The sequence below is a fragment of the Sinocyclocheilus rhinocerous genome, unplaced genomic scaffold (genome assembly GCF_001515625.1).
Source record: "Sinocyclocheilus rhinocerous isolate Xijiao unplaced genomic scaffold, SAMN03320098_v1.1 scaffold2000, whole genome shotgun sequence".
Classification (NCBI taxonomy): Eukaryota; Metazoa; Chordata; class Actinopteri; order Cypriniformes; family Cyprinidae; genus Sinocyclocheilus; species Sinocyclocheilus rhinocerous.
In genome coordinates this window covers 121,694-132,804 of record NW_015630998.1, presented here as the reverse complement: position 1 = coordinate 132,804, position 11,111 = coordinate 121,694, and the positions used below count along the sequence as shown (strand labels likewise).

The 11,111-nt window shown below is 35.6% G+C and overlaps 2 protein-coding genes and 1 pseudogene across 2 annotated transcripts in view; all 3 read right to left on the bottom strand.

The window, feature by feature from the left end:
- Positions 1 to 2,270, bottom strand: part of myd88 (MYD88 innate immune signal transduction adaptor) — a 5,202-nt gene extending 2,932 nt beyond the window's left edge. The window contains exons 1-4 of the mRNA XM_016553595.1: positions 1,758 to 2,270; positions 1,031 to 1,153; positions 765 to 945; positions 268 to 359 (exon numbers count right to left, since the gene is read on the bottom strand). Coding sequence (XP_016409081.1) covers positions 268 to 359; positions 765 to 945; positions 1,031 to 1,153; positions 1,758 to 2,061 — 700 coding nt within the window. The 5' untranslated portion in view covers positions 2,062 to 2,270. The remainder of the gene's footprint in view (positions 1 to 267; positions 360 to 764; positions 946 to 1,030; positions 1,154 to 1,757) is intronic.
- An 891-nt stretch (positions 2,271 to 3,161) lies between these two features.
- Positions 3,162 to 3,856, bottom strand: LOC107741018 (cryptochrome DASH-like). Its single transcript, XM_016553594.1, has 2 exons — positions 3,653 to 3,856; positions 3,162 to 3,557 (listed from the first exon to the last, which is right to left on the bottom strand). The coding sequence occupies exons 1-2, from the start codon at positions 3,839 to 3,841 to the stop codon at positions 3,456 to 3,458; spliced, it is 291 nt and encodes a 96-aa protein (XP_016409080.1). The 5' UTR covers positions 3,842 to 3,856; the 3' UTR covers positions 3,162 to 3,455.
- Positions 3,857 to 5,611: 1,755 nt separating this feature from the next.
- Positions 5,612 to 11,111, bottom strand: part of LOC107741016 (cryptochrome DASH-like) — a 9,607-nt pseudogene continuing 4,107 nt past the window's right edge.

Sequence of the window (11,111 nt, the reverse complement as noted above, 5' to 3'; positions counted from 1 at the left end):
GTCACGCGCTTGAGGTATTCGGCCAATCACAACGCATTGGATAGCTGGCCAATCAGAGCACACCTCGCTTTTCAGACCGATTAGTTTTGTAAAAATCGACGCGTTTCAAAAAGGCGGGGCATAGAGGAGAAACAATAATGTACAGTATGTGGAAAATAATGTGTTTTTTTAACTTTAAACCGCATAAACACATTTCATTACACCAAATATACAAAATAATGTTCTTTTTAGCAGCATCATATGACCCCTTTAAGAAAAATGGTGTACCTGGGCAAAGGCTGAGTGCAAACTTGGTCTGAAAGTCACATGCATCACTGTCCAGATAGTCATCAGAAATGACCACCACCATCCTCTTGCACCTAAAGGGCAAAAAAAAAAAAAGATTACAACTGACCACAAACATTTAAAGATATTAAACAATTCATCAAGAATTTATAAATGTATAAAATGCATATAATAATAATAGCTAGGAATGCACAGATATTAAAATTCTGCTGGCCAATACCAAAAGCAGATTTTTTAAATAATTATTTTATGACTGACACACAATAAATGGCTGATATTACTGTTATAGACTATTTTGTATAAACAAATTAAAAATAAAAGACACCACAGCAATATAATGTACGTGATAAAGAACAGATATTCATTTTTATATTTGCTAAATATTACAACAAAAATTATTCTTAAATTATTATTATTATATTTTTTAAACATTACCTTTAAGTGAGCATTGGATGATAAATAACCCCAAACCAACTTGCCTTTTCTCTATGAGCTCACTGGCGATGGTCCACACGCACGTGCCAGGAAGGACATCTCGGTCAAAGACACACAGCTTCAGGTTGTATTTAGTCTGTTCCAACTGTTTGATCATCTCATGCACAAACTGAAAGTCATTCTGACAATAGCAGATGAAAGCATCAAAGGTCTCCGGTGTCAGTCCTGTCCAGTGAAGACAATGATTAGTTTGGTAATCTGCTACACAACTAACTCCACAGTGCATTCAGACAGAACAGGGACAACTCACCTTGTGGATCATCATACAGTGTGATGCCTTCTCGCTCCTGTGTGCGCGGCCCACAGCTGTCCACCACTGGAACCTGGACAGGCTTCCTCTGTTGTCTTTCCAAATACTTCCTGCAGTCATCATCTGTGCACAAACACCAACAACATACAACAGCACTTAGGTGGAGATCTTCTCTGTTGTCCAAAATAATGAGAGCCATTTCATTTGTTTTCATTTCCTCAGAATTAGTCATTCTTTTCTCAATCATGCTCTTTGGAGATTTTTTCCCCCTTCTGTTTTAGGGATATGGCTTAATTTTCTGAAAAGATGTTTCAATAAACAGACAACTTTTGTTTAAGTGAGTGGACAAGAATTGCAATAACGTGTTTTTCTACTTGTGGGTGGCTCTGTTAAATAATTCTGTTAGGGTTAAATTCTGTTATTCTTTTATCCGTTCTGTTATCTATTATTGTTCTGTTCTGTTATTTTCCTTTCTGTAAAATTTTCCTTTCCTTTTGTAAATTGTTATTTTTTTAACTGACATGAAAAACAATACTAATATTGATAATAATGTGACAATAAAGCATTTAAATTAATTCAATTTAGTTATTTAAAGCATATACATAATTCATAAAACATTAGGGCCTGGTATCACAGACGGGGCTTAGACTAAGCCAGGATTAAGCAATAGTTCATAGTTATATTATAATATAAATGATGTAATATAAATAAAATCTTGTTGACATACCTATAATTTCTTTGAGGTCAGATATAACATCTTTCCTTTCAGCTTTTTCTAAAATCGACAGTAAATTTGCTACTGTTGCCTCTGGACGAGTTTCCCACTCCGTTAAGACCTTTTCAAGGGGATAGTCTCTTTTCTCGAAGTTTTTGATCTCCAGGTAGGTAAAGTCCATCATTTCGGCGACTGTCCTCCAGTCTGCTGCCACTGTGTTTGTTGGATTCAAATACAGCCCAAGTTTCTTTCGGAAACTGCAGTTTAAAGCTGTTATTGGAATCGCTTCATAGTCTATACTTGATTTTGATGCCATATTTATGGCAAAATCGGACTTATAAAAACTAAAGTTGTTAATCTCCGCGTTTAACTCGAGAAGAGGAAAGTGATACAAAAGTTAAATATTTTAAGGTGTCATTTTCCGACGCTACCGATAAACTGAGGGAAATAAAAAAATCACGAACTGTGGTTTGCTACGCAGTACAGTACAATAAACAACTACGTGAAGATTGAGGAAATGTTCGCAAAAAAACGTCAGAGAAATGACGAAATACACGTACAGCCAATGGAGTCATGAGCGCGCGTATGTTCACGTAAAAAGGCAGGATCGACCGTATATATACATCTATGGGATCGACTGTTTCAGGACCAGTGTCAGGACTTTGTGCATCCTGGAGAAATTAGTCAAGCACTGATCTCAGATCTGCTTCCAAAGGCACAGCGAGCAACACCAAATATGGACCATTTCCGCTGCGATTACGCTGGGGTTAAGTTGATTTTGGAGGAGAAATGTTTAAAATGGTCTCTTTTGCAGAAGCGTTTTGGTTCAGTGTGTAGAATATTATACAATATTTTGTCTAATTATGTTTACAGCTTTGTTAGCGTTCAGTTTAAGTGATAGTGAAGCAATTTTGTTGTAAAATATTAACACTTTGTCCACCAAAAGTCAGTGGTCTGACCAACATACAGGAAGCAATTTTATTGACAAGAAACATATATTTTGACTTATTTTTAAAATGATAAAATTGAGTAACCCTAAGAAAAGTCATTGAAATTAATGTATCATAAATATGCTTTAAAGTTTGAGGGGGGAAAAGGTTGCTTTTTACTTTTTTACAAGTAATCATAGCGTTCTCAGCACACAGCTGTATTTTACAGCGTTTTCCCTCAGTTTTTAAAACCAAACTGAAACAGTTGGCACTTCTCACTTCCTTTTTCTGAATAAATGAAGAAAATATTCTTTATGTGCGCACTATTCAAACTTTTTCAGTTTTCTTACAGTTTTCATCATATATCATCACCGTTTCATGTGATGAGGGCAAACTCACCAAAAAAAAAAATCCCAGTCCTTTTATTTTTAGGTATAACAACCTTAAAAACAATTCCAAACCAAAACTTTTCATCATACTTGACTACACCAGGACATTCACAGGGATTTATTAAAACCACCAGAAATACAATATTGTATTCAACACAATATATACAAATACATGAAAATCTGAGTTACAGTTCATAAAAATGTCTTCAGAATGTGAGCAGCGGTTTCTGTGTCTGCGTGTGAAAACAGATTCAGAAAGGGCAACACAAAACCAAACTATTTTTCATTTCCCCTTCCTCATTCCACTGCGTAACCTGTGGCCTAAACAGATGCCTCGGGTCTATTTGTGATGCCCAGCAGCAGAAAAAGCACTTTTCCACGACATCTCCTCCTCAGAAACTCTTATTCTTGGAGAAGTAGAAGTCAATGCCTCTGTCTTTGTGCTGTCTTGGTGCGTACGATGAGCCCTTCCTTCCTTTTGCTGGTGGACCAGACTGAAAAGATAACAAATGACATTGTGTAATATGTTTAAAAACAAGCTTATCTTTGTCCCTAATAATCAATGACGTTATGTTGCTAATAATCTTACTGATTTGTTGTTGATATGGCGACTCCACTCAGGCGCTGTGATGACAGGGGAAGGGTATGTTTCGTTGAGTGAAACCTGGGCGCGTGAGAGTGCAGAGTTGCTGAGGGTCCAGGGGGTGTGAATGTCCCCACCTTTAATTCCTTGAAGCTCTGGAACCCACTGTCGCACATAGTCCCCCTTCACAGACATGTCACAAGTGTCAATTTTGTATCAAAATATGCCTTATCATCCTGCAGTAATCTCTCCGACGCATTAAAAGTATGTGTAACTTCCTCTTCCTATATTTACACTTACGCTCATAGTTAAGCCTGCTCATTTAAGTGACAATGAAGAGCAAAGTGGAAAATACCAGGATATGCCTTTACGAATATGATTCACATAGGTTTAGGCACTAAAAGCAGCTTTCAATTTATTATTAATGGTCATTTTAATTATTGAAACATCCATTTAATTTGGTGATATATTACCATATTCAAGAGTTGGTGAATGATTTATTTATTTATATTATTTTAACCATCCTAAAACAATAGTTAGATTTTTTTTTAATGCTTCCCTTATCAATTTTGGTGTTTTATGATTTGTTATTTCATTGTATTTTTTATTTTACTGTTTAAATTATGGTTATTTAATGACATGTTCCACTGTGACAACTTAGAACCTGCTCACTGAAGTAACAATAAAGAGTATTTAAAAGTGGAAAATACCAGGATGTGCCTTTATGAATATGATTCACATAAGTTTAGGAACCAAAAGCAGCTGTTAATTTATTATTAATGATCATTTTAATCATCTAAACATCTATTTAATTGAATGATATCAGAGTATAATTAAGCACTTTTAAAACTGTAATTTATTCATATTTATGGCAAAATCGGATTTATAAAAACTAAAGTTGTTAATCTCCGCGTTTAACTCGAGAAGAGGAAAGTGATACAAAAGTTAAATATTTTAAGGTGTCATTTTCCGACGCTACCGATAAACTGAGGGAAATAAAAAAATCACGAACTGTGGTTTGCTACGCAGTACAGTACAATAAACAACTACGTGAAGATTGAGGAAATGTTCGCAAAAAAACGTCAGAGAAATGACGAAATACACGTACAGCCAATGGAGTCATGAGCGCGCGTATGTTCACGTAAAAAGGCAGGATCGACCGTATATATACATCTATGGGATCGACTGTTTCAGGACCAGTGTCAGGACTTTGTGCATCCTGGAGAAATTAGTCAAGCACTGATCTCAGATCTGCTTCCAAAGGCACAGCGAGCAACACCAAATATGGACCATTTCCGCTGCGATTACGCTGGGGTTAAGTTGATTTTGGAGGAGAAATGTTTAAAATGGTCTCTTTTGCAGAAGCGTTTTGGTTCAGTGTGTAGAATATTATACAATATTTTGTCTAATTATGTTTACAGCTTTGTTAGCGTTCAGTTTAAGTGATAGTGAAGCAATTTTGTTGTAAAATATTAACACTTTGTCCACCAAAAGTCAGTGGTCTGACCAACATACAGGAAGCAATTTTATTGACAAGAAACATATATTTTGACTTATTTTTAAAATGATAAAATTGAGTAACCCTAAGAAAAGTCATTGAAATTAATGTATCATAAATATGCTTTAAAGTTTGAGGGGGGAAAAGGTTGCTTTTTACTTTTTTACAAGTAATCATAGCGTTCTCAGCACACAGCTGTATTTTACAGCGTTTTCCCTCAGTTTTTAAAACCAAACTGAAACAGTTGGCACTTCTCACTTCCTTTTTCTGAATAAATGAAGAAAATATTCTTTATGTGCGCACTATTCAAACTTTTTCAGTTTTCTTACAGTTTTCATCATATATCATCACCGTTTCATGTGATGAGGGAAAACTCACCAAAAAAAAAAAATCCCAGTCCTTTTATTTTTAGGTATAACAACCTTAAAAACAATTCCAAACCAAAACTTTTCATCATACTTGACTACACCAGGACATTCACAGGGATTTATTAAAACCACCAGAAATACAATATTGTATTCAACACAATATATACAAATACATGAAAATCTGAGTTACAGTTCATAAAAATGTCTTCAGAATGTGAGCAGCGGTTTCTGTGTCTGCGTGTGAAAACAGATTCAGAAAGGGCAACACAAAACCAAACTATTTTTCATTTCCCCTTCCTCATTCCACTGCGTAACCTGTGGCCTAAACAGATGCCTCGGGTCTATTTGTGATGCCCAGCAGCAGAAAAAGCACTTTTCCACGACATCTCCTCCTCAGAAACTCTTATTCTTGGAGAAGTAGAAGTCAATGCCTCTGTCTTTGTGCTGTCTTGGTGCGTACGATGAGCCCTTCCTTCCTTTTGCTGGTGGACCAGACTGAAAAGATAACAAATGACATTGTGTAATATGTTTAAAAACAAGCTTATCTTTGTCCCTAATAATCAATGACGTTATGTTGCTAATAATCTTACTGATTTGTTGTTGATATGGCGACTCCACTCAGGCGCTGTGATGACAGGGGAAGGGTATGTTTCGTTGAGTGAAACCTGGGCGCGTGAGAGTGCAGAGTTGCTGAGGGTCCAGGGGGTGTGAATGTCCCCACCTTTAATTCCTTGAAGCTCTGGAACCCACTGTCGCACATAGTCCCCCTTCACAGACATGTCACAAGTGTCAATTTTGTATCAAAATATGCCTTATCATCCTGCAGTAATCTCTCCGACGCATTAAAAGTATGTGTAACTTCCTCTTCCTATATTTACACTTACGCTCATAGTTAAGCCTGCTCATTTAAGTGACAATGAAGAGCAAAGTGGAAAATACCAGGATATGCCTTTACGAATATGATTCACATAGGTTTAGGCACTAAAAGCAGCTTTCAATTTATTATTAATGGTCATTTTAATTATTGAAACATCCATTTAATTTGGTGATATATTACCATATTCAAGAGTTGGTGAATGATTTATTTATTTATATTATTTTAACCATCCTAAAACAATAGTTAGATTTTTTTTTAATGCTTCCCTTATCAATTTTGGTGTTTTATGATTTGTTATTTCATTGTATTTTTGATTTTACTGTTTAAATTATGGTTATTTAATGACATGTTCCACTGTGACAACTTAGAACCTGCTCACTGAAGTAACAATAAAGAGTATTTAAAAGTGGAAAATACCAGGATGTGCCTTTATGAATATGATTCACATAAGTTTAGGAACCAAAAGCAGCTGTTAATTTATTATTAATGATCATTTTAATCATCTAAACATCTATTTAATTGAATGATATCAGAGTATAATTAAGCACTTTTAAAACTGTAATTTATTTTGTTTTGTTTTTTATATACAGGTATATATATATATATATATAAAATTTTATTTTTTTACTAAAGCCTGTTAATTGTCACTAACCTGCTAAATTATTTCATTTCATTTCATTTCATTTATGTTGATTAAAACAATGGTTTGATATTTTTGTTTCCTTTTCCAATTTAAGTGTTCCATTAATTGTTTTATCATTATTTTACTTAAATTATGGTTATTTAATGTCACTTTTATCCACTGTGACAACATACCCCATAGTACTGTACGCATTGCTATTGGAGCAGGTTGTCATAAAAGTTCAAGTTTATCCTTTTGTTTTAAGAATACAAATAACTAATATTACTTTTCAAAATGATAAAGCTCTAAAAATACATCTACTCTGAGAAATATTCACTGGAGGAATAAGTGTGACAACTACTCTCTTACTTTTTTGTTTAGATGTGCTAGCAAAATATATGAATCAAGAATGCAGGTGTTTTTTTTGGTTTTATGTGCTATTACCGTAAAAGACCTGTAAAAACTACAACTTACGTTATTGTCATAGTCCAGTCCTTGTTTGATCATATTAAACTTCCTGTTTTCTCGTGGGTCATTTCCTATTCCAGCACTATAGAGCCAGTTTCCATAGTTGCTGCAGACGTCATGGTCCACCTGACACCAATGAAAGACAATAGCGCATCAAGCGGCAGCAAAAAGCAGAGAGCATCAACCCACTCCATCACACATAGCAAATGTTTCCTACCAGCAAATATTCGAACCACTCAGCACCCAGTCTCCAGTCTAAGCCCAAGTCTTTGGTCAAAAAGCTGGCCACATTTTGACGTCCTCTGTTGGACATGAATCCTGTCAGTGCAAGCTCCCTCATGTTCGCATCTACAAATGGCACCCCAGTTCTCCCCTCTAAACAAGCGAAAAATATTTAACTTTTCATTCAGAGAAAATCTATTGAAATGTGCATTCTTCGGTTGATTAATAAAATCAAGTACAAAATTAAGAACTGGATAAAAAGACTAGCAAATTCTAAGAGTCACATTACCCTTCCATGCATTGAACAACGTCATATCGGTCTTCCAGGACACATGCTTGTCTTGCAGACCTTCAGATAAATGAAGGAAGAAACAATCATTTAAACATTTAATTTGCTGATATTAGAATTTAATTGAGCACTTTAAAATCTGTTACTCAAGAACCAGTTATAAATACTCAAATGTTCAAAGAAAATAAGTATTTAATGAATTTACATGTTTTGCCCTCCACTACAGTTTGAAAGTTTGGGGTCAGTATGTTTTTTTTTTATTTGCAAGAAATTATAACTTTTATTCAGCAAGGATGCATTAAATTGATAGTAACAGTAAAGACATTTGTAATGTTACAAAATTTCAAATAAATGCTCTACTTTTGAACTTTCTATTCATCAAAGAATCCTGAAAAATCAAAAAGCAGCACAACTGTTAATGTTGATAATATTGATCAACACTGATAATACTTTGTGAGCACCAAATCAGCATATTAGAATGATTTCTGAAGGATCATGTGACACTGAACAAAAAAAAAAAATAAATCCAGACTTACCATTCATATGAAATACTCTGTTTCCATATTTTATACCCACAAACTTGAAGTAATCTCTCCACAGAAGTTCAAATATCACCCTGGTGAAGAAAAATGTTGTAATGCTGAATATAAAACACTGACACGAGTTAATTTTATTTGACACGTTACTCACCAGTATGTGCTTTGGTTGGCGGTTCGTTCAGCCTCATACTTCTTAATCTGCTCATAGATGTAACCTGGCTGATATGCAGCCCAACGCAAGCCTGAAGGAGGAGCATCAAAAACCCATGACTGCTCAGAATTAGTCTGTGCTTTGCTCATACGAAAACATCATTTTGAGGGCTTACCATGGAGAAAATTTTGTGGAATAGTCAACTCCGATCATGCCATTCCGGGTCTCCTTCTAAGCTGCAACAGCATTCTGTGAGAAAACAAAAGCATTAAATAACCCTCTCTCATTGATTAAAGGGGTCATATGATGCGATTTCAATGGACCCACTTTATATTAAGTGGCCTTAACAACTATGTACTTACATTTAAATTAATAATTTGGTACAATGCACTTATTGTGTACATACATGTTTTTGCTCTTGGTGCATAAAGAAGCTCAGGTGATGGTATACTCTGATCATAACCCCCTGACATTTTTGCATTTATTGCAGAGTCCTAATCAGCGGTTGATGCGGTGGGTTTTATTTTTGCAACCATATAATTCACCGTGGACGAAGCCCGGGGTCGTCACATGTGCTTGCCGCTCACGCTAAGCCGGGGCTTCCGCTAGGCCGCTGTTATGTGTTTTTTGAACATTAAAGCATGTCAACATATTCTGTTACACCAAATACATAAAATAATGATCTTTAAAATAGCATCATATGACCCCATTAAAGGAGTTGTTCATCCAAAAATAAACATTTGCTGATTTACTCACCCTTTGGTCATCCAAGATGTAGATGAGTTTGTTTCTTCATTAGAACAGATTTGGACATTACATAACCTACTCACCACCAGTGGATCCTCTGCAGTGAATGGGTGCCGTCAGAATGGGAGTCCAAACAGCTGATAAAAACATCACAATAATCCACATGACTCCAGTCCATAATCCATAATATCACTTGACCTCCTGTTGTCCTCTCACTTCAAAATCCACAGACATACAGTATTTGTTTAGAACTGAGGCCTGTTTTTGCTTGTAAACACTGTTTGATCTATGCATATTTCTCTCCTGATTCAGACAAGACGAATTTGGAAAAAGCAATATTATAGATCGAGGACTCGTATTTTAGCCAGAAGCAACGGTTTGAAGTTAAAAACTTCTTGATGGATTTGTTTATCACAAACACGCAGCTTTTTGCTTCACAAGATGTTAATTGATGGACTGGAGTCCAGTGGAATACTTGTGGATTATTGTGATGTTTTTATCAGCAATTTGGACTCTCATTTTGACGGCACCCATTCACTGCACAGGATTTATTGGTGTGCAAATTATGTAATGCTACATTTTTCCAAATCTTTATGGATGAAGAAACAAACTCATCTACATCTTGGATGGCCTGAGGGTGAGTAAACTTTGAGTAAACAAATCGGAATTTTAGGGTGAACTATTTCTTTAAGTCATTTTTAGAAAACTGTAAGAAGAGGCCTCACTGTATCCCAAAAGTAATGTTTCAGCCTAGCAAGAGCCTCAGTCTCTCCACCCATGGGAAGGCCGAGCGGCAGTCCTCCACCGGCTCTGAAACCACAGACAGGAAATGTATCATGATTATTCCTCACTGCTTAACATAAAATTAATTCTGTTTATCTTGTAAATATTCCTCTGTGGATTGTACAGTCATCTGAGAGGAAATCTCAGCACAATTCATGTAACATTGCTATATTAAGAAAGAGGAAATATGAGTAACTGATTCAGCCTGGAGCTTTTCACCATCTTACTGACTGTGTCATGTTTTGTATCTTGAGATACTTGTGCAGTTTACTCTAAATACAGTATAATTATGTAAATCACAGGTACCTGTCTGTCCCAGGCCTTCAAATGTCGGGATGGTGCCCTCCTCCAGTCCAAGGGGAAGAGCTTTAACCTGCTCCGGGGTGGAAAGGACAGGTCGCACTCTGCCCTGTCCCTCAACTACTTTTCTAAACTGGGTGTAAATATCAGGTAACCTAACAAAAACAGCAGAAATTAGAAGCACAAACAGGAAACTCAGTCACACAAATAATGTGCTGATCCCACATTGATTTGAAACTGAAACTGCAATTACTAATCAGATCCTAAAAAACAGGAAGTTACAGTAGCAGTGGACTTGCGGAATAGTTTCCAGTACTTTTCTGTGAAGTTTCCTAGGAAAGTTGAATGAGTTGTTAAGGCGAGACACTGCAGGTGAATAGGGTAAAAAATATTAACTAATAGTTATCACCTTACTTACCCAGTTGATTGATTATATTGATAATTGCAAACATTTTTTGTATTACAAGTTTTCTAAAATGGTATGTTTAAACATGCAAATTAGGCATTATTTAATGAAATATGCGCTAATTTGCATAAATTTCTAGTACAAAAATCTGAACACTGGATGAACTCAGTTTCAAAATTCTTGTTTATTTTTTTG